The 24,381-nt window shown below is 41.3% G+C and overlaps 1 protein-coding gene across 3 annotated transcripts in view; it reads left to right on the top strand.

The window, feature by feature from the left end:
• The window catches only part of enox2 (ecto-NOX disulfide-thiol exchanger 2), a 192,725-nt gene that overhangs the window by 10,012 nt on the left and 158,332 nt on the right, over nt 1–24,381 (top strand). For 2 of the 3 annotated variants that reach the window (XM_082504496.1, XM_082504497.1), the window contains one exon: nt 11,423–11,517. In XM_082504496.1, coding sequence (XP_082360622.1) covers nt 11,423–11,517 — 95 coding nt within the window. Of the gene's footprint in view, nt 1–11,422; nt 11,518–18,879; nt 18,971–24,381 lie in introns of all 3 variants that reach the window. The other variant, XM_082504498.1, reaches the window with a different exon arrangement.

Raw genomic sequence — 24,381 nt, 5'->3', positions numbered from 1 at the left:
CGTGGTTAGTCATTTAGGCTATATGGATTCCGGCTTTAGGCTAAATCTTCTCATCACATCTCAGTGGATACTGATCTTATGTGAAGTCTCCAAAAGGTGTGAAGTAAATTAATTTCATAGCCGAGTAAGTCTGGAAGCTGCAATGACATTGACAAGTAGAGAGGTGCTGGATGTACTTTACAGTTAATCCAGCACAGGAAATAGTCATGTGTTTATTATATCTCTATATAGATTATATATTTTCAGATATCAGACGTGCATGACTTTTGTAATTCATGAGCTGAACACTTTTGTTTTGCACCGATTACCTGATCATCTATGGATGACCTCAGAGTGGGCCATCCTTCTGGGCAGACCAATTACTTGCACAAATGCCATGTTTTTCATAAAGATGAAAGCCACACTTTTAATCAGCCACTGCTGATGATAGGCAATAATCTTACTGATTGCACTAAATTTTCAGTTGTAGTGATGAGCTGTGAGGACTTTGATTATAGCAAAAAAGTGGTCACAACATCATTGCATACTTTATCCGGGCTGCCGTGCAGTATGAATGACATCTACATATTTCACGCTATGAAAATTAGATTTCCAAGCCCTTGCCTTACCTGTGTTCTTGGTTTTGTCTTAATTTTTTCAGTTTTATCTGAGCTTTTTTGTGGGATTTATGGAGTGCAACATATTAAGTAAACCTATCTATTTACCTCTGCTACCATCCTGTAATGAAATATATGTAGGAGGCTGACAGCCAGACATATTCGACACACACTAGAGCTTCAAATCACTGTACAACTGCAATGCAATCTTACCCTGCTAGATTTTGTAAAGACAGGCTTGGCCCTGTCACTGCAACTTTTTGATGAATGATGGCATCTGATTAGTCGCCAAGAAATCTGAAATGACTCCAGCTCTAAAGCCAGGAAACAATTCTGACAAAGCGCTGTCTGAAGCAGCCAGACATCTGGATTAAGGTGCAAAAGGATTTGACTATCTCTTTTTTCAGTCGGGGCAAGTGCTAGAATCTGATATATAAACTTTCTAATGTTAGCGTTTAAACTTTTTCTTGGGAGATAGTTTGTGGTCATGTTTTCATTTTCTTTATCCATCTTATAAATATATGAAAATATATTTAAAACTTAAAAGGAATTTTCTGAGTCAGACTTGTATATATATTTAATCTAAAAATATATAAATAGAGGTTAGCAGGGAGGAGCTGATGAGTCCATATCCATATTTTAAAACGGTAATTAAACTTAATGAGGAAGTGAATTTATCTGCTTCACAAATATGCAAATGCATAGAGAGACACAGAATCTCTTTTTCGGCACTGACTGGGTGCTTGTATTTGTTTTGTATTTTGGAAGATGTGTCCATGGTTCCTTTAACTGGCTAACAGTTAATTCAAAGACTATAGCATAGATTCTTTAATACTAGATCGTCATCCCTCGAAGGTTATGACCTTATAAGCCTGTTGTACTTGTAGTGCCACTTGTAGTGTGGTTTATGTAGAGGTGGGGGCCTGGCATAGCAGTCTTACAAAGTGGTTTAATGTTACTGTGTCCGTAAAGGAGATTATATCACTTGAAGAAGAACATAATATGTCTTGTAAAAAGGTATTAAAGGAAAGTACAGCGTGATGGGAAGCCTTTCTTGAGCTGAATTTGAGAAATGCATCAAGTAAGTGAATTAAAAGGTAGCTTTCATCTGCTGAGAGTAAGTGTAATACTGTGTATGTTTGTGTGTGTTGTGGGATCAGTGGTGGTTTTCTCTCAACTGATTAAGATGAATATGTCATGAGAAATAACTTTTCATTTCTTCTTCCTGTTACCTATGGCTTACATTCTGTCTGAGCCTTAAAGGCCCACTTCTGTAAGAACTACCACGTGTGATGCTGGCCTTGGTTTACCTGGGAGTCGACTGACAGCTGCTGGAATGAGAATGAGGAGTGGCGCAGACAATTAAAGGGTTGGATTCAGCCTGGCCTGACCTTCTGATCAATGCACTCCTATTTAGAGCTGGCAGGCTAGAGGCTGGGTCTCTTTTCAGACTAATAAAGATGGCACAGAGAGCAGCTCCTAGGGTAGCCTGCCAATACTTTTAACACCCCCATTGATTCTCATTACTGTTAATGGTTTCTTTGCTAGTGTGAGTCGGATGTTGAGAGGGTGTGGGTGGACTTGGGTGTAGTTGGAGATTTGGTAAGGGCCAGAGTCATCGTATTATAGCAGTACTGAGAAAGTGCGTTGGCTCCTTGTAATACAATGAGTTAAGTCGTGATTAGCTCCTAAGCTTCGCTGGAAGTACAGGCGATTCATGGTCAAAAAAAACCAACATTTTTACGATTATATTCACCTTTATTCAACACGTGTGAGCTGCTATCCAAATCTTTACCTTCTGCTGTCACATTCATGGTCATGGTGGCACTGTTTTCCTGTTGCAGTGTAAATGCTAAAAGGGTCATAGATTTACTCTTAAACCAGCCTACTGATGTAATTGGTCAAAACAAAATCCAAATGTGGTTTCTCTCAGCAGAACAGACACACCAGCATCCACACATTTGTTGTGTTTACGTACAAAACAGCCAAAAAACACCCTAGTTTGATTCAGTCTGCTGTAGGAGCTGCTTAGCATTGTGGTTATGCGTCAACTCAGTAGTTTAGTCTGGAGATGTCATGACTGTAATGAGACGGCAAGTTGGGGGCATGAAAAAGACATGTCAAAATAGTATGTGGTGCTTTTATTTTCCTACTTTCAAACTACTGGAAATACCTACATATTTCAGTGACCTGCAGAGCTGCTGTATACATTGTAGTAATTCTTTGCCTATATTTTTAAACAACCTTGATTTGATCAGATTCTTATTTATCTTAAGAAATCTACAGTGCATTGAAAAGTATTTCCCCCCTCCTTATAGGGCAGGGCGATATGGCAAAAAATATTTATCACGATATAGATTTGAAAATTTGCGATATAACTGACGATATAATTGACGCAAAACAAAATACAACTCTACAACTTTTTTAGTGGAAAAAAACCCCATCAATTTGTTTTTGTTTAAACAAGCAGCTGTTTATTTTAACGTGCATTACAGCCACACAAAATTCAACAGTGGTTATCCTGTTATATACATGGTTATCCATAATCATGTATATCCACAAAACTTAAGAGGTGCTTTGTAACAAAAGTGCAGTGTGCAAAATCAATAAGTCAAATAATAATATTGCACAAACTCTTGAGTAAAAACAAAACAAACAAAAAACAGATAAATTATGCTACTGCTCCTGGAAGTTTTTCTACATTTCAAGTTTTAAGATTCTTTGTCAGAAACACTAACATGTTCACAGATGCGGGCTTAAGGGAGGACCTTTGACAAGTTACAACATTTCCACCTGTGCTGAACAACCTTTCAGATGCAGAGCTAGTTGCTGGAATGCAGAGGTATTTCCTAGCTAATCTGCTGATGTGGGGAAAGTTTACTGTGTGAACTTTCCACCACGAAAGAGGATCACACTCACTGTCTGCTGGTGGACTATTCACATAACATCTCAGTTCAGATGATAACCTCTCTGCAGTTACCTCCATCTTGCCACTAACTGGTCCCTTCAAAAAACTCCCGAGACTCTTCTTTTGCTTTTTAACAGCTCCCTGATTTGTTTGGTCACCAGTAGATGTATGAAGTGTTTCTGAAAAACCTGTGATACCCTGGTGTGGGACAAGATGCTCTAGTTCACTCATGACTTGAACTTTGATGGCTTTGCTTTCTCTCTCACTGAAATATTCTGTATGAAACCGTGGATCAAGGAAAGAAGCCATGTTAACAAGCCTCTCTGTGACACTGTCTGTGTAGCTTTTGTTCATGTAGTCAAGTATTGCTGTTTTGATGTCTTTGGTCAGCTCAGTGTCACCTTCTTTTACTTTTAACATGTCATTGTTAAACATCTGAAGAACAGGCTTAACACATGAAATGGTTACATACTCTTCAGCAGAGAAAGCATCTGTAAACTCTAGGAGTGGATTCAGTGCAGTGCTGACCGAGTCAAGCACTTCAATGTCTTGCCATGTCAACATGAGGTGCCTTGTGGTTTTATCAGCAGCTAAAACCTGTGTTATAGCTTTTTCTTGTTCCAGCAGCCGTTGGATCATTCTCTGCTTTGAACCCCAACGAGTGCAACATTCAGTTATGAGTTTGTGTTCTGGTAGGCCCAGTTCCTTTTGGGCAGCCTGCAGAGCTCGCTGGCGCTTCCAGCTATGGCCAAAAGCAGCAACAATCTTCTTTCCCACTCCAACTGCTCGTTCGATCCTTGGGTCCTTCACACTTCTTTCTAAAAGACATACATTTAAAAGGAAACACAGTTTCAACAGCACTATTAATGCGGTGTGGAATGTGACATTTAAGTTGTATAACACACAATTATTTACACACACATCTCTCTCTCTCTCTCTAATATATATAGAGCTGGATAGCGTAGTGGTTAGACTACACGCCTTTGGAACAGAGGATCGCAAGTTCGATTCCTGCCTGGGGCGTCTGTATCCAGTAAGGGTCCTAAGGCTAGACCCCCTATGCTAAGCAAGCCTACCGCAGACATGAGCGAGACAGATAAATATGAAGGCATGCCGGCTCGGACGTCGCCCGGATCAACAAGGTCCGCGTCAGGTGTTGAGGAACCAGGGCACCCTGACGAAAAGTGGGCTACTGGAACAAGAAGGCATCGGTGGGCAAGGGACGAAAACAGGGCGTTGTTGGAATGCTACTACGCAAGTAACCCCGGCGGAAGGGGCTACATGAATAGGATGAGGGACCTATGGATTCTTCGATACCCAACATCCACAATGACGGCGAAACAACTAGTAGCTCAGTGTTCCAACATTCGAAAGAAGGGACTGCTCTCACAGCTAGAGATTGACGAGGTACAACACAAATGCTACGGCAAGGAGGAGTCAGGACGCCAGGTCAGGGGGGAGATATCATCACCCCCACCCGAGATTGGGTACATAGCCCCAAGTGTGATAGGAGAAGGATCGTTGAGTGCGAGAGGAACTGACCTGAAAAATAGGATCATGGCCAAGCTTGAAACCTGGATCCCCCATAGTCGGTTACCAAGATTACGTGAAGTACCCTCAGAAGGTCTGCTAGATGATGTTAATGCAGCACTACGGGCAATACCTACAACCACGATTACCGACACTAACAAGCTGATCTACAATACGGCAGCAGTGATCAGTGAGATGCTTGGCTACAAGTTGAACAGCCACAAGGGGCAGTACCCTCCATGGAGAAGGAGGCTAGAGGGCAAGATCAAAGTAGCACGGAGAGAGGTTAGCCAACTAACGGAGTTGCAGAAAGGTGCGACGAATAAGGTGCCTAAGAAATACAGCAAGCTGTCCATACCTGAGGCCTTGGAAACTGCCAAGCAAAGACTCACAGCCTTGGCCAGCCGCTTGAGGAGGTACACCAGAGAGATAGAAGGCAGGAGAATAAACCAGCTGTTCTCCACAGAACCAGCAAAGGTGTACTCTCAGTGGCAAGGGAACAATAAGAGAACAGCACCACCAAGGCTGGAGACGGAGCAATACTGGAAGAGCATATGGGAGAAGGATGCAACCCATAACGGCAATGCTCAGTGGCTAGAGGATCTGAGGGCAGACCACAGCGACCTCCCTGAACAGGGTCCAGTAACCATCACAGTGGCAGATATCCAAGAAAGGGTCTCCAGTATGAAGAGTTGGACAGCACCAGGGCCCGACATGGTTCACGCCTACTGGCTGAAGAAGCTAACTGCACTCCACGAGCGTCTGGCAGCACAAATGAACCAGCTGCTAGTTAACGAGAGACACCCGGAATGGCTAACTGAAGGCCGGACGGTCCTGATCCCCAAGGACCCCAAGAAGGGACCGGTCCCCTCCAACTACCGACCAATAACCTGCCTCAGTACTACATGGAAGCTCCTGTCAGGCATCATATCGGCTAAGATGAACAGGCACATGGGTCAATACATGAGCGGGACACAGAAAGGAATTGGCAAGAATACCAGAGGCGCAAAACACCAGCTACTGGTAGACAGAACAATCAGCCGAGACTGCAAGACCAGACTGACCAACCTGTGCACTGCCTGGATTGATTACAAGAAGGCCTATGACTCAATGCCCCACAGCTGGATACTGGAATGCCTAGAATTGTACAAGATCAATGGGACCCTAAGAGCCTTCATCAGGAACTCAATGGGGATGTGGCGTACAACACTAGAGGCCAACTCCAAGCCCATAGCACAAGTCACCATCAAGTGCGGGATCTACCAAGGAGATGCTCTGTCCCCACTGCTGTTCTGCATAGGCCTGAACCCCCTCAGTGAGATCATTAACAAGACTGGCTACGGATACCGACTACGGAACGGAGCAGTTGTCAGCCACCTCCTGTACATGGATGACATCAAGCTGTATGCCAAGAGTGAACGAGACATCGATTCACTGATCCACACTACCAGGCTATACAGCAATGACATTGGAATGTCGTTCGGACTGGAGAAGTGTAGTCGGATGGTAACAAAGAGAGGGAAGGTAGTCAGAACTGAGGGGATTGAACTACCAGAAGGCAACATTGCAGACATAGAGGACAGTTACAAGTACTTGGGGATCCCGCAGGCGAATGGGAACCATGAAGAGGCCGCTAGAAAAGCTGCAACCACCAAGTACCTGCAGAGGGTCAGGCAAGTCCTGAGGAGTCAGCTGAATGGTAAGAACAAGATCCGGGCCATCAACACGTACGCCCTGCCCGTGATCAGGTACCCTGCTGGGGTAATAGGCTGGCCAAAGGAGGAGATAGAAGCCACTGACATAAAGACAAGAAAGCTCCTTACCATGCATGGAGGGTTTCACCCCAAGTCCAGCACCCTGAGGCTGTACGCTAAGCGGAAGGAAGGGGGCCGGGGACTGGTGAGTGTCAGCACCACAGTCCAGGATGAGACAACGAACATCCAAGAATACATTGGGAAGATGGCCCCAACTGACCGAGTGCTCAGTGAATACCTCAGGCAGCAGAAACCCAAGAAAGAGGAGGGAGACGAGGAACCATCATGGAAGGACAGAGCCCTGCACGGTATGTACCACCGGCAGATAGAGGAGGTGGCTGATATCCAGAAATCCTACCAGTGGCTGGACAAAGCTGGACTGAAAGACAGCACAGAGGCACTAATCATGGCAGCACAAGAACAAGCTCTGAGCACAAGATCCATAGAGGCTGGGGTCTATCACACCAGGCAAGACCCCAGGTGCAGGCTGTGTAAAGATGCCCCAGAGACAATCCAGCACATAACAGCAGGGTGCAAGATGCTAGCAGGCAAGGCATACATGGAACGCCATAACCAAGTGGCCGGCATAGTGTACAGGAACATCTGTGCGGAGTATAACCTGGAAGTCCCGAGGTCAAAATGGGAGATGCCCCCAAGGGTGGTGGAGAATGACCGAGCTAAGATCCTGTGGGACTTCCAGATACAGACGGACAAAATGGTGGTGGCTAACCAACCGGACATAGTGGTGGTAGACAAACAGAAGAAGACGGCCGTAGTGATCGATGTAGCGGTTCCGAATGACAGCAATATCAGGAAGAAGGAACACGAGAAGCTGGAGAAATACCAAGGGCTCAGAGAAGAGCTCGAGAGGATGTGGAGGGTGAAGGTAACGGTGGTCCCCGTGGTAATCGGAGCACTAGGTGCGGTGACTCCCAAGATAGGCGAGTGGCTCCAGCAGATCCCGGGAACAACATCGGAGATCTCTGTCCAGAAGAGCGCAGTCCTGGGAACAGCTAAGATACTGCGCAGGACCCTCAAGCTCCCAGGCCTCTGGTAGAGGACCCGAGCTTGAAGGATAAACCGCCCGCAGGGGCGTGCTGGGTGTTTTATACATATCTTGCAGTACAACTACCCACATTCAGAGATTAATAACACAAACAGTATTATTACCATCATTTAAACTAATACAATAAGTTCTTAATCTGACGTTATAATTAACTTACCTATAGCAAAAAAAAAACAAAAAAACGTACCTATTGCAATGTGCAGGCGATGTCCGAAGCATGAAAGTCTGGTCCAGTTGTTGAGTGCGACAGCTTTCACAATGTTGGCCCCGTTGTCAGTCGTCACACACACTTGTTTTTCCTCCTGAAGATTCCACGAGCTGAGGAACTCTTTTAAGACTTTTAAGGCTATATTTTCCCCAGTATGGTCCTCGGGGAAAAAACATGTTTCGAGGCACTTGTTTTGTAGCTTCCAGTCTTTGTCCACATAATGTATTGTGAGGCTCATGTAGGGGTCTGATGTTCGGCTTTACCACATGTCCGTGGTGGACGCAAAAAACTCCACCGAAGATAACGCATTTGACACCTCAGTACGGATCTCTTCATATAAAGCAGGCAAGGCGACTTTAGAGAAGTATTTCTTTGTGGGTAGCTTGTAGTGTGGATCGAACGTTTTAAGCATCTTTTTGAAACCTTCTCTTTCCACACTCTGAATAGGCATCATATCCCTGGCTAAACAATGTGTCACTGCATTAGTTAGCTCCCCCCAGCGTTTGTTACTTTTGTCATAAGGCATGGAGCTATTTAAAGCTACGTTGATTGTTTGTTGAGTCATCTTCTTTGGTCTTACCACCTCGCTAGTTGAAGCGGACAACTCTTCACGTGCTTTAATGGCTTTTTTGTACTCAGAGGAGTGCTTCTGCTTCAAATGATAAAATAGGTTTGTAGTGTTTCCTCCCTTCGCCGCGATGGCCCGCTTGCATGTTCTACAAAAAATTTTGCTTTGGTGGGTATCCGATGGACGAAAACCAAACCACTTCCACACCACCGAAGTTGCACCGTTTTTACTGACCAATTCTGGCTCACCCGCTTCATTCAAAGACGCGCCTTCGTCCGTGTCATCCTCCATTGCCGCCATACTTTTTCTGCCATGTGCGTATGAAAACAAAGGCACTGCGCATGCGCATTTTGCCCACATTCTATCGCGATATTTCATTTTCCTATCGTTGCCAAACTTTATACCGGTATTATCGTGAACGGTATAATATGGCCCAGCCCTACCTCCTTATTTCCCTTTTTTAACTGGGGTATTGCTTTTACCCAACTGGGAAAAAACTAGAGAACTGGGCAACATAGAAGTTTAAAATCGATACCATAGATGAGACGGCTACTAAAAATCTCGGACAAGTTTAAATCTCAGTGACTTTGACTTAGAGGTCAAGTTCAGAGGTCGAGTTTTCTGAAAACCTTGTGAATGCAACAATTCAAGAAGGAAGTCACCTATGACTTTCACATTCATACCACAGGCGCATCTACTGAAAGTTTTTGTATTGCTAAAAATGTTGAATGAGTTCTGAATCTTAGTGACCTTGAACTGAGAGTGGAGTTCAGAGGTCAAATTTTCTGAAAACCTCGGAAATGCGATAACTCATGAAGGAAGTCGCCAAGGATTTTCAAATTTATATCATAGGTGCAGTTACTAGGTGACTGAAGGGTAGCACTGGCAGCCCCCAGTATTTTTATATGAGGATATTTTCGTTAATGGATAAATTACCCAAAAGTACTTGTTTCCCTTTGTAAAATCATAAATTAACTGTAATAATTCACATGTGTTTGACACTGGGTTCAATTTTATTAGCCACACCCAGGTTTGATTACTACCATACCTGTTGAATCAAAAAATCAGTTATATAGAACCTGTCTAACAAAGTGGAATAGGCTAAAAATATAACATACTATGGCTTATGCCATGATCTATAGAACCTCAAGAGAAACAAAGTCAGTGGCATCTATAACACCCACAACCCTGAAGCTGAAGTACCCTTGACCAAAAAGAACTCAAAAGTTTGTTTCACATTTGCCAATACACATCTTGATGAGCTCCAAGACTTTTGAGAAAATGTTTTGTTGGCTGACGAGCCAAAAAGTTGAACTTTTTGGAAAGTTTACATTGTGTTATATTTGGTGTGAAACTAACACAACATTTCTTAAAAAGAATGTCTTACCAAGAGTCGACATAGTGGTGGTATTGGGACTACTGGTGCTGCTTCATGACCTACAGCAACTTGCCATAATTGATGGATCCATGATTTCTGCTCTCTAACACAAAATTCTGAAGTCGAATGTTTGGCCATCAATTTGTGCCCTGATTCTCAAGTTCGTTTGGATTATGCAGCAGGACAGTGATCAGAAACACACCAGCAAGTTCACCTCTTAGTCAGGAGGCTATGGTTCAGGAGAACCATCCCTGGCTACTCTACTGCTTGTGGTACCCTTGGGCGCTGTTTGATGATCTGAAGCATATAAGTGTGACAAATATGCAGAAAATAAATCAGGAAGGGGACAAGTACTTTTTCACAGTACTATATTCTTTGTGAGGTTTTTTTTCTCACTCCAAAGTTCAGGGATTGCAGCAACATTGTCTGCTAATCATTTAGTGTTTAGTGCTCCACTGGAGGCCTTGACACTGACAATAGCACAATGGAAAAACAATAAAAGGGGTTTTGTAAGTGCAGGTATTTTGCCACAGGGTGCAGGTAAAAATATGAAATACAAATAAACAAGCCCAGGGTGAAGGCTTAACATGCGAAGACAGTGGTTTACGTCCTCGTACTCCTTTGAGGTCTGAATGTACACCTCTGGAAAGTTAATCAAAGAAATAGCTTTCTCTTCTTTGTTGGTGCTCACCAGGCAGACAGCAAATTAGTGCAGTGCTTCAAGGTCCATGCTTCAACTTATTCTACGTGATATGTGTTTGCGCACATTTGATTTGCTATCGTTTTCCCTGATGGCCATACACTGCATTCTGGAAAAGTAGATGACTTCACATTGCTGTGTTTTGGCCTAGTGGCTCACTGAAATGAGCTTTTATGCAGCATCATTACAGAGAAAGGTGCCTTAGGCTGCAGGTTAGACTCTAAAAGTAAAATGCTCTAAATCAGAATGGACTGTGTGGTTTCTGTTTTAGTTTCCTAGCTCTAAAACTGATTTAATCAGAATCAGAATCAGAATACTTTATTGATCCCTGGGGGAAATTATTTTTTGTTACAGTGCTCCATTTTAAACCAACATTAAGACAAGACAGACAATACGCTAACTAAGAATAGTACAATATATACATATATATACATACATACATACATACATAAGTCACTTATAAATAAATATTTGGAAAAGAAACATGTGTAGCTGTAGCAGCAAACAGTGTGTTAAGTGGATGCGTTGTACAGGGAGATGGCCACAGGCAGGAATGATTTCCTGTGTCGTTCAGTGGTGCTTTTCGGTAATCTCAGTCTCTCACTGAACGAGCTCCTGTGACTGACCAGCATGTCATTTAGAGCCATGTAGTAAGATGATAATACAAGTATTTTAGCAGTGTAAGCCTAATACTGTTTTTTCTCTCATTTGCAGACTACAAGATGAATCCAAACTGCTCCAGCATTCTAATGGCCAGGGTAAAGTGACCTGGTGCTTGAGAGAAGCTGTTCAATGGCTGCAGCATGCAGGTATTTTCTCCATGGCATGCAGAGCTCATGCCAATCAAACTGACTAAAAAAGCAATTCACCACTGGTGTACTTATGTTATAAGCCCTGTCTGGTAATATGTGAAATATATTAACATGGACTTTTTCCCACTATAGCTGAGGACTTAGTTTTGTTTAGTCCACAGAGCCCGCAACCTCTGACTTCCACTTCAATACTTAGCCCTAGATGCAAAGTTTTTTACTTCTTTTTTCTATTTCGACTTCTTAATTTATCATCTTCACTTTTGAAATGAACCAAATTATTAATGGTGTGTCAAATTTAATGTGCGGTTGATGTCTGCATACCAAAAACTCTGAAGCAGCACAGGGAGTCTAATCATTCATTATAAGTACCATTAAAAAATTACATCATGCTGCAACAATAGGAGATGCATGCGATGCATGCGATGCATGCGATGCACGCAGCTGTGTGTGGAGATTAGGATTCAGTGTTTCTTGATACTTGTGATAGAATGGAAGTCTGTTTAAAAAGTTGGGCAGTTGACAGATTTTGAAAATATTTCTAAAGAGGCTAAAAGAAGCGTTAATGTGAACTAGCCTTGAATTTTTATCATTATGTTTCTCTTGTAGATGTTCCTGTAAATCAGTCAGTTCAAAATATTTAATTCAATACAATTTAACAGTTTAACATTTGGGGGGAAAAGCTCTCGAATTCTTCCTCTCATCTTATTTTTCTCTAACTTCTCTAATTTCTACTGTCTAGAAATAGTGTTAAACTTTATAACTAACACCTTAAACCAGTTGTGGATGGATTGGACAAACAGTTATGTCTCTATCTTAAATTCTCACAAAATCATCCTGTTTTTATTTCAGTTTTGTTAACTTTTTTGTGGTGTAGTTTCAACATCATGGCAACTGTAAACGGATGTTGGCCAAGCCTGCCTACACAAACACCTGTTGTGTACTCATGTTTTGGCTTCCTTTATGTTTCATAGTAGATATGAAGCAGTAAATTAGTTTTTAGTAATTTAGTTGTAATGAGGTGTTGGCGGTTAAAAAGGTATTGGCGTTAATTTGCTTGCAGGATGTATACTGTTCATTGCTGTCTCAGAGGCTCAGGTGCCGCTTGTCTCTCAGGCTATTACTACTGGAATCTGCCTTCAGATTCAGCAGCAGATAAGAGCAGTGGTATCTCCTCTAATTGCCTGTTGCCTAAGAACTCCTAACTACTGAAGATGTGGGCTGAATGTAAAACAGTTTTCCCGAACTAGATTCTGTGCGTGCATTTGGGCACATGCAATTAGAGCCTCGCTCATTTGAATATACTGCAGTGTATTTTTTTTTCTTTTCTGGCCATGGAATAATTATCTAACCTCGATTATATTCTGCTTTCTTGTGCAGTCGTCAGTGCAGTTTGAAATACATCTGAGCTTTATCTCAACCAGTCAGCGTAGTTTGCGTTGCAGTTCAAAAGCATGTTGTTAGGTTGGGTGTATGTATTTGGACTACATAAAATATGCAACAGGGGCTCCAGTTAAGTTGATTGTGTAAAATGTGAACCTTTCTCTGGTTTCTGTTGATTGTTTTGTTGTGGTCTTTGGCTCCTTTCCATTCAGTTCCAAAAAAATTAAATCATAATAGTTTATCTATATATTTGAAAATTGCACAAACATTGCCTGTAATGTTCCGAAAGTCTTGTCTCTGGCAATGAAATCACCAAACTCACAAGAGATTTGAAGGAAATTAAAGATCGTTGCACTACTGCGCAGTTAATGACCATGCATTGGATGCCAATTCTCATCCAGCACACAATCAAACTCATTTGCAGAGGATTCAACAATGCTTGTAGCTACCTGTTTCAAGCATGACTCATTAACATGATCTGTTACTGTCATTAATAATCATGCTGAGTGCCACTAGATGCTAAAAGGAGGAGCGACAATTGCATTTTGTTATAGTTTGTGTTGGCTGCTTATAGGTTATCGTAATTAAATAATGTATGTTCAAAAAGTAGAGATTTATTAGTCTCCATAGCCACAGCAAATTATACCTGACACACCACATGACACACTCAGTCACATTGCTTCACTTTAAATTGGTGGTGGTGGTGGTCAGTAATGCCTTCTGAGTCCAGAGAGACATAAGAGTTTTCAGAGAGTTTTCAACCAAGCCAAGCATTGCCATTATCTCCCACAGAGCTGCCTACCAGAGCTTCAGAAGTATTCATTCCCCCAAGAAAGGCGATTGGATCCTGAACTAGCTAGCTGAATTAGCTAGATGCTGTTTAAGCCCTCATTCTAATTTTACACATACTATATTTTCATGGGATACTCAGTAGGCAATATAGTGTCCTACTTTAATACCCAAAGTGGAAGCAAATGGGTCAAAGCTCCTGTTTTTAACTGGGCACAGAGGAATGTCCGTCACTCCGGCCTTTGGGAAAAGCTTTCAAGGTGAAAGATTGTATGAGAGCAGCACTTTCTTCATGCTTGGTAGTTTTGCATCATACCAGGGATCATTTTGTCACTGCAAGATATTTTTGGATTTCTGGTCATCTTGTCTCTAAAAACTCCCACTTGAGCTTTTTCTGTTCTTTTTCATCTGAGTCATCTCCAAAGTACTGACACTGTTGTCCCAAATTTTTTTGCTGAGAGTAGCCTGCACAGTACCGGCCACATGACCGCATGCACTCAGTGCCAGTGATACTTGCCTAGGAATGTTCGTCAGCCTCTTGCCGGTGATTACTCTAAACAGCTATTTGACATAGAGAGCATCCCAGATGATGCTGTGTGTTTGAAATGGAGAGGATATTACCTGCTATTGAGTTACTAGTGCAGAAATTTTATAGACCAGGCCAAATTACTGGAAATTTGTAATGTAACATCCTGATGAACCATTTTCTATCAAGTGCTATGTGCATTTTCCTACTGTCCTTCTGTTTTACCTTCCCTGCCTGCTCTCTGATAGCTGCAGTTTAACATTCAAGTGTAAGCGGGTGAAAGGTACGTAGGAGGAGTAATAGTTGAGGATTACTGCTGTGTCAATCCATGTGACACAATAACACTTCCTTTTAAATAAAAGCGACCGATAAATCCCCTATGATCTCTTTATGCTGTTATCTGGGACTTGCAACAGTGGGGGAGAACAATACAGGTTGCTTTTCTTTTGTAATGATTTCACTAACAAAGCAAAACATTCCCATTTATGTTTATTTTGAACACTAAGAACATCTGTTTTTACATGTATCATACTGCTCACACACCTTAATAGTGGTCACAATTTGTAGCTTGACAAAAAGGCATATGTGCTACTAGTTGAGTGACTTTGAAATGTTGCTGCAGATATTAATCTTATCTTACTGAAATACACCTAATCTCTATCTGTTTGTCCACAAATTCCTCCTCCACAATCAGGAGTTCAGCAAAAGAAAAACTTGGCACATCTCTGCACATCTTAGGCCCCTGGAGTTTTTTCAGATATCATGAGATCATCATGTTGCCTGGCAGTCATGTACCAAATGGGCTAAAATGACCCCTCTTTAACCTTTATGCACCAATAGCAACTTATAAAATACTGTCTGGGGTGAGTGGTACTCATCACCCTCTTAGCAGATAAATCTATGGTATCAATTTCAAAACACCACCTAGATCACCTTGTTCTCAAATTATTGCATTTAGAAGATTTTTGTAAAAGTTGACCTCTAACTGATTTATTGCCACCCAGCACTGACACAGGCCCAGCAGACCTTTTACTCCCATCTGTGTGATGGGAACCTCTAAATAAGTCAACTGAGGAGTAAGACTGCAATAGCTCTGTTAACTAGCGCTCTATAGTACAACATCTATAGCATGTTGACCATACACAATAAGCAGTTGTATCTAGGCTTTGGGGCAGTGGTTAGCACTGTTGCCTCTAGGGATGGGTATCGTTTAGGTTTTATCTGATACCGGTGCCAAACCGGTACTTTTGAAACGGTGCCGGTCCTTAAACGGTGCTCAAACTGGTGCTTAAAGAATGGAGAACACAAAATTGGTCCAAAAACCTCTCATGTTCAGCTGTTTTTTTTTGTAAAAAGATAACAATGTTAGCCTTTTCTGCAGCTATGGGGCATATATGGCATCACTCTTGGCTGGAAGCAGTGCTTAAACAATGGAAAAAACACAAACTTTGTCCTAAACCTCTCATGTTTAGCTGTTTTCCACTTTTTCTTTGGTCATTTTAGCCTTTTTGGCCAGGGTGAAGGGAGCATCTGCCATCAAACAAGAAGACAGCTGCATGTAGCTATGATGATGTTTGCTAGTTCACCTTACATGCATTAATGTAATAACGTGGTTAGCCTACTCAACGTAAATTACACTCGAACAACATGAAGCTACTCACGCAGAGAAGAACGGCTGCTGCTGCATCATCATCCTCATCATTTCTGCTACACTGGCAGGGCTAGGGGCCAGGACTCTCCTCTTCGGGTTTTTGGGGGATGTTGCTAACTCCGGGTCCGATAACAGGCACCACACCCGCAGTAGATGCGCTCGGTGTGAGGTCTCGCAGCAAGCTATCAAATATGGCGCATTTCTCGGCTTTAAAAAAACGCTATGCGTCGCCAGGTGTTTCATCAGATTCGAGGTGTTAGCTCCTTTGCACAGTATCACAGTATCAGCTTAAAGCACTTGTTGCTGCTGAGTTTGCATCTTTTGCTGTGAAGTACAGCCAGACTTTTGACCGCTTCGCCTTGGACATTTTTAATCTGTAGCTCTGCTCTAACAGAACGTACGTACCTGGACCCGCCTACTATCCTTGGAAACGTAAAATGATTGGCTAGAATCTGAAGTGTGTGACATCTCAGGAAAAAAAAGCACCGAAATAAAGCACTGAAATGTGCGCTGCTTTTCGGTCTGGTTACTACCGTTTATGTCAGAACCGGTGCCATCATGGCACCGGACACCGGTACCCATCCCTAGTTGCCTCACAGGAAGAAGTTCAATTCCACCATCAGGCAAGGGTCTCTCTGTTTGGAGTTTGCATGTTCTCCCCTGGTACTCCGGCTTTCTCCCACAGTCCAAAGACATGTACTTAGTGGGGATAGGTTAATTGGAAACTCCAGGTGTGAATGTGAGCGTGAATGTTGTCTTTGTCTATGTGTTAGCCCTACGACAGACTGGCAACCTGTCCCTCTCGCCCTAAGACCGCTAGGCTAGGCTCCAGCCCCCCATGACCCTGAAAAGGATAAGCGGAAGCGAATGGATGGATAGATCTAGGCTGTCAGAGTAAACTGGCATTTAAACCAGAGAAGTACATATCTGCATTTTGCACAACCAGCCACCAAGAAAGGAATGCTGATGGTGCTAGCAGTGTTAACGCTGGTTCCAGTACCACACATATCTGGGACATTTGAAATAAGTACAATATTAATCTTAAATACAGACACACACTATTTGTGTGATCACCAGTGATTTACCTTGTCTATTAAGATGAGGTTTTTTTAGGTATTTAGTTTTTCTAATTCACTAGTGAGAGAAATCTGTCCTTGGTGATCAAGAAATTAAATGCTGTGTTTTTCAGGCGTGCAGTTATGTTGTTATCTTCTTGTCCAAACAACTTGCCATTCATAGCAGCAGGCTAATATTAGCTCTCACCTTTGGTTCATTCCATCTCCCTCTGTCTGTCTCATCAACTCTTCTGATACAAACAACACACACACACACACACACACACACACACACACACACACACACACACACACACACACACACACACACACACACACCAACTTTGCTCCACCAGGCGCAGAATTAAGCTTTCTTTCACCTCTGTACCCACAGAGAAAAGAACAGGTATTATTGCTAGAATAATCAAAATTTCACATCAATATTAACGGAGTAATTTTTATAGAATAACATTTGTTCGTGGTAATGAAATCCACAGCCTCTCAGATTTGGTAAATGTGAATCTACTTGATGAAACTTTTGTGTTTGTATGCAGTTTTTCCTCCATGTAAGATCAATGTATTGTGTCTTGCACACTGATTGCAACTCCTCTATGTTGATCTGTTTTCATCACCATTAGGACCTGCTATCTGCCTTGTGCCAGCCTCAATTTTTGTTATACTGTAACCACAAACTATGAAGCAGAAGTGGGCAAAGTAATACAGTCTAAAAAATGGTACAATTACCATTTTGTTTCAGTGACCACATCATGAAACTCACTAATGTCTTTTTCTCTCACATTTTCTACAGCAGCAGTTTTGTGATGGTGGTAGCTAATTACAATATCTTGAACTCATCTCTGCCTCCAGCCTTTTATATTTTCACAAAGAAGGCTGGGGGTTGAATTTCTAGTAGGCTGAAACGGCTGTTGAAGCACCTACACACACACACTTCAGCACTCTCTGCCGCACCAACACATTAATGCACATACAGTATCTGTGATTTTCGTATTTTCTGTGTCATCAAAAGGTTTTGGAGCTGCTTTCTTGAGAGCAATTGAAGAAGGAATACTAGGACTGGCTGACTCTCAGTCACAATAAACTTCTGACATATTTCTCTGAATGTTTGTGAGTAAGTTTACACATTAGACAAACATCAGTTACTTAGTAGTTTGGCCCAGTATGCCCATTTTGAACCATGCGTGGTAGAGTATATAATGCACATCGTCGGCAGTGATTGTACAGCATAGTTGTTTTTTCTTTGCCACATTTTGTGTTTCAAATCTCAGTACCTTGTCATATCCAGCCATTTTTTATGGGGAATGACATAGTGACATGACAGTGTTGTCACTCCTGCAAGTCTGAATAAATCTCCATGTTGAACAAGCAGTACAGTGGCTCAGGAGTTATTTCTGTGTACATTGAGTGGAATCTGTTCTTTCTAAAATTATTTCTCCAAAGTGCATTTGACCAAGGCCTTTGGTAAAGCTGCGTCCACACAAGGAGTGAGTCGCTCGTAACACATCGCTTTTAAACTCACGGCTGGTCACTAGCAACCTTCCAGGCTCCGGTTGTCTAGGTAACTCTCTCAAGTGTTTGTGCCGCGGTCCATTTGCCTCGGAAGCTGAGAGGGATGCAACTCCCAAGTTGAGTGTGTTCCAATAGTAAAGACGGAAAAGTAAGGAAAAATGGCACAAGCAATACAACACAATGCTTGTTTTTATTTTTTATTTTTTCCCACTTAAAAACACCACTCCAACATATTCTCAGAAACTCAGAAATTCCGAATTTCAAATTTAGCTAGAATGCACTATTTCTACCCTGTTATATATGGGATCACATCTGTAGTCCCTTCAGTGGGGTGCTTTCTTTGTCTTGGGATCCACTCAGTGCACAACCAGTGTTCATCATCAGTTGAAGTCACATAACGTCATTGACTTTGTATGGTCTCTGGTTGCCAGGTCACTGCAAATCGCCGGCTTTGTGAGCAGCTGTTGGGCTGGGGTTGGAAAATGTTCTTTTTCCACATCAAAACACTGCAGAGCCATGCTGGTTAGTGCGTCTTCCTTTTCTTACTGTACAGCCTTGCTTGATAATCTTCTTGTCACAAAGAAGATGTAAACAAGCCTAAACAAAAACAATCTATATATTTCTGTTTTCATAGTATTTATTTTTCTGGATATAAATGGAGAGAATTTGCAACACAATTTCTAACTGTATTTAGACCCCTGCAATATTAGATAGAGTATATGGACTGATTCTTATATAGTGCTCTTCTACCTGAGCACTTCATAGGTTCAGTTTCTAGATGACATACTCTACCTCCCGACCTAGAGCCACCCCAACAAACATACTTGGTGCTTCTTGCATATTTGAGAAGAAAATTTGTTTTGAAAATGTTGCATACACCATCCAGATTTGGGATTTACAACTTTAGAGACATTTGAGTTCCTTTCTTTCTTTCTTTTTTAACCAAGGGGCTTTTTTGTCGACTGACAGCACAACTGAAGACGTTCACCATTTCCTGCTTGTTTACTTCCACTGATGCTCTACTAATAGGACTTTTCTTCTCTAATCACAATGTCACACTCGTGCCTGTCAGTCTTAGGAGGATAATGTGGCTGAGAATCAAATGTGTGTTGTGGCTTCAAGTGAGACTGCTAAGTTCATGACATTGAACATTTAAGTAGAGTACCAGTAGAATAAATTGTCACTGGTCTTGTATGAACTGTGATAACGGGTCTGATATGTAATTTCTGAGTGATTCAAATTCTTTACTTTTATTGGATCTGTTAAACACAGTGACACATTAATTTCACTTTGTGACATGTTCATTACTGCGTGAAATGCTCTCTGAAATGAAATATTGGTGCCACCAAATTATGTGTCCGTGCCACTAATGGGAAAATGTCAGTCGCGGGAGGAGCAAAAAATAGAGCTCTTTGGAAGTTTTGCTTTCAAACGACTCGTTGCCTGATTTAATTGCAGTGTGGTTTACTGCAAAACCTTACTACTTTCAGAATTTGCCAGAGTTTGGAGAGCAGATCTTGCATAAAGTTTATTCATGCCCACACTTTAGACCAGAGGCTGTTGCTTGTCCTTTGTAGTTTTTTTCCTTCTTGTGTTATATGTATTCATGTATTTGTCTATTTTTTTGATAACTGACACCAGTTTTTACAGCTTGAAACTCTGACATTAGTTCAGAGGCTTCATTGCAGTTCTGTACAGCTTCTACTGTATGGAGGCCACATTACTGTCACCAAAAGGATGTTTGTTTGTTTTATGTCAAACTTGCATCATGTAATATTGTGGGTCTCTCAAGTGACATCTTTAATCAAATCCACTTATAAATCATTGCAACCTTAAAATAGAGTCACATCACTGATTCCACTGGTGACAGGACACTCGGGTCATGTTAACACAGCAGTTCCTTTGTTTAATTCTCACATGCTGAGAGGTGTCTCTCTTGGCTGAAGAAGTATTCGCTCTTAGCTGGAAAATTTTCTGTTGCTCACTGCAGGGAAAGCTTTATAAGGAATGAGACTGCAGCAGCAGGACACAGTGACTCTTTTTTTCCTTCTTCCTTTTTTTACGCTGGAATTGTCACAGAGCTGCCTCCCGTTGGTCTCCGTCTCTATGCTTCTGGGCAGTCCTGGTGTAAATTATTTTCCCGAGTATAAATAGGCTGACAGTCTGGCAGGACCAGGTGGTCTAATCTGCCAGTTCAGAGACTTGCTCTCTGCCTAGCAAGGTTGCGTGGCAGTTGTTTGTCCCCACATTAACACAGACCATATTCCCCACAGATGGGCTAGTTGTTGTATAGGGATGCAGCGGTGGCTTCAGAGATATTTGTGAAGTTTTCTCTACTTAAGAGACACCTTATATTTTGTTTATTAAATAGGCATAACGACATGGCTGAAGGAGAACATCATTTGTGTTCACCTAGCTTTTTAGTTTATAGTAAAAAGAAAACGAGCTATTTCATTGAGGTACAGCTGTAAAAGCGAAATGTGTAGGTCTGCTCTCGTGTCCTAAGACCAGGTTTTCTCTTATTCCCTTTTTTCACAGTGCAAACTGCTCCTCATTCATGTCAGATAAACTGAAAAGAAAGTTTGTGAGGCTACTGTACCTGTATCTAGTGTTTGGGAAATTGTTCAAAGAAACAGTTTGAGAGGATTCAATTATATTTCCTTGCACCCAGTGCTTGCCATCTGGAAACAGTATGGCACCTGAATATTGAGCATAACAAGGTTTTCCCTTGGTGACAGTTTTGGAGCAGCAGCAGCAACAACAACCGTCGTTACTGTGTGGTTAGTACAACCTGTCTGCCTCAGTTTCTTTTTCCTTTATGGTATACAGAAATCATTAGATGAATTTCTCCAGTTTGAATCATATTTGGAGTTTTGTAAACTTTTGTGGACTTTTCTTATTATGTGAGACATGCTTTTATGAGGTGAAATGCAATTCTAATACTAATTATCACTTATTTCCCATTTTAACTCAATTCTAATAGGTAGCCATCCCAGTCTAACTTTTGCCTCTGTGTGTGGCCCGTTTCCATCTCCTCTGTCAACACTTTCACCCATTTTCAGTCCCATCAGAAGTGCCAACATGTCACCAGCAGCGCTAAAGTCTAATAGCTATGGGAACATTTTCTCTGACACCTGCAGCAAACCCGAAGCCTGCTGGGCTGCTGGGAGAACAGAGGGAGGTTTATCTGGGATGGCAGGCCTCGCCTCCACTGCCATGCCAATAGAGGCAGCAGCACAGAGCTTGGTGCTTCACAGCCAGATAAGGCCTCCAGACAAAGAAGCGCTGCAGCTAGACCCCACTCACTACAATAGAGAAAAGAAAACAAGATGTATGACTAATAACCCTTGACAGTTTGCTCCACTTAGATGTTATACTTTCAGCCTCTGAATTAGTATTCAGTATTAAAGCTCAAGGTTTTCATTACACAAAACTAAAGTTTCTCATTGTCAGTTTTAGCTAAATTAACATTGTGGATATTGCTAAGTTAGACTTGCTCTCCCAGGCGACTAGGCCAAAAAGGTCCACATAATAACTAGATGTGAAGTATACAATTACTGTGACACTACTGACATATAATGAAGAATCTTTCTTCGTAATAGTCACCTGATTTAGTTTTAAACGTTTGAATGTTGCTTTGTTTTTTACAATAAGAAATCATTAACTCTTCAGTTTACTTTTGTTCAGCAACCCACATCTAACAGAGCCAAAGACACTGTTCTCTTTGGCTCTCTACTACCGCGTAGTGAAGACGATGAATACAGTGATTAAACTCTCTGTATTACAAAATGAATGGAAGTATGGAAGCACGTCACCTACAGGTGATACTATTTTGGTGGCGATATCACTGGGTCATGTCTAACAGTATGCAGTGTATTCTGCATCGTCTTATTTACAGATTTCAATTTCTATTGTCTAAATGCTGGACTGGGGACCAGAAATTAAGTTGAAAGTCTGAATGAGTGACCCTGTGGAAACCAGGAAACAACCCAATGCGCCACAATACCTGCGCCATGTTTTAAAGCTGTCAAAGAATGTTCAGTATTGTTGTTGTGTTGTGTTTTTGTTTATTTGTTTATTAGGCAAGGTTTAATTTGGCCTTTCTGTTGAATGTTTGCACTTTGTGGTGAATCTTCTGCGTTTTTATCTCGTCTTCCTTTATTGAAGATTTGAAAGCTGTTCTCCACTTTGCTGCATGTTGTGAAGGTTTCCCTTTATCATTGAAAGCTTCCTGCAGTTACCACCAATGCCTTTCATGTATGTTTGAGCCATTTCATGGGTTTTTGGTCACAATCTACCATACTCTTGATTTGCAAGCTTATTATTTTGGGAATTTGATTTGTTAATGCAGCCTAAATATGGCCTGCTCGACACAGAAACTGCTTCCAAATGCAAATGCTTCTCCTTGGGTAAGGGGAAAAACTCTCTAAGCTGTTGAAAAAACAAAACAAACAAACAATGAATAAATAGTGCACACCTTTCAGTGGAACAGCTTCTGACTCAGTCTCCAATTACATATAAGCCCCTGAAAATATGCATCTGTGTACAAAAATGGATATAATTCCACAAAGCTTTATTTATTATTTTTGTTGACGTCACTGAATCAAATTCATTTTCGTCTTGAATCTTTCATTTTAAATCTATTGTGGTGACATACAGGCGTAAAATGATAATAGGGTTAGAAAAGACTGAAAATATTGTGTTGCATAAAGTAAATTGGCCGAAGGACGGTAACATGATTGGACATAGGATGAGCATCCTAGCGTGCTCGATTCTTTCAGAAGGAAAGATGGAAAGGGATTCGCAAGCCTCGCCTGTCTGTTAACGACTGCAATTTAAGATGAACATTTTCAATGTAAAATTGCTTTGAATTTAGGGATTTCATCATCTATAGCACATTTCTTCAAAAATTCAGAAAATCTGGAGAAATCACGTTACACAAGAAGACAAGGCAGAAAACCAATATTGAATGGCCGTGATCTTCAAACCCTCAGGCGGCACTATATTTAAAACAGACACCGTTCTGTAGTGAAAATCACTGCACGGGCTCAGGAATGCTTTTGAAAGCCGTTGTCAGTGAACACAGTGTGTTGCTGTATCCACAAATGTAAGTTAAAGCACTACTATACAAAGAGAGAACCATATGCATTATGAATATAAAGTGACTGACTTTCTTTGAGCCCACATTTTTCACAATGGATTGAGTTAAACTGGAAACCTGTCTTTAGTAATTTCATATTTGATGCAGATAAAAAGAGAAGTTGGACTCAAAGCCAGAATCTATTATGGTGTATAATGGTGCATTAATGTACATGATAACTTGCATTTCTGTGAATGCACCGTTTCTGTAGAAATATCCAAAACTAATAGACACAGGTTTTAGAAATTTAGAAAGTAATAAAGATTTTATTTTCCCCCTACATATCTCTGTGAGTGAGTTTCTTGGTCTTCACCTGTCTAGTCCAGACTAGTCACGTGCTCTTTTTGGCTTTTGATTTTTAAAGTAAGGCAATGAACTGTTGAGCAGTAAAATTCTACATCAAGCAACAATAAAAAAGAAAATACCAAATGTCCTTCAGACAAATATATGCTCTCTTTTTTTTAATATGGTGGCAGCAAAACTTAAAGTTGGAGTAGAGGGATAATGATCATGCCATCCTTCATTAATTACAGAATTGTTTTTTCATTTTGTAGTCTTATAGTTCTTGTGAAAAGATGTAGACATGTTAATATAATTATATTATATAAAAAACACGTTTAAGGTGTCCTGCAAATTTTTTTTTTTTTTTCCACTGGCCACAAACTTTTTTCGTAATGCAAACCTTATATGACATTCTGGAAAAAGGGTGATCTGTTACCAGCAGCTATTGTTAACGTTTTAATTATATTATGCCTATTCTGCGGTCAGTGGCTTATTGTAAAAAAAAATAAAA

Source organism: Aulonocara stuartgranti, assembly GCF_965226115.1.
Source record: "Aulonocara stuartgranti genome assembly, chromosome: 2".
Taxonomy (NCBI): domain Eukaryota; kingdom Metazoa; phylum Chordata; class Actinopteri; order Cichliformes; family Cichlidae; genus Aulonocara; species Aulonocara stuartgranti.
The sequence above is the reverse complement of the archived record's forward strand: the minus strand, read 5'-3'. Positions and strand labels throughout refer to the sequence as shown.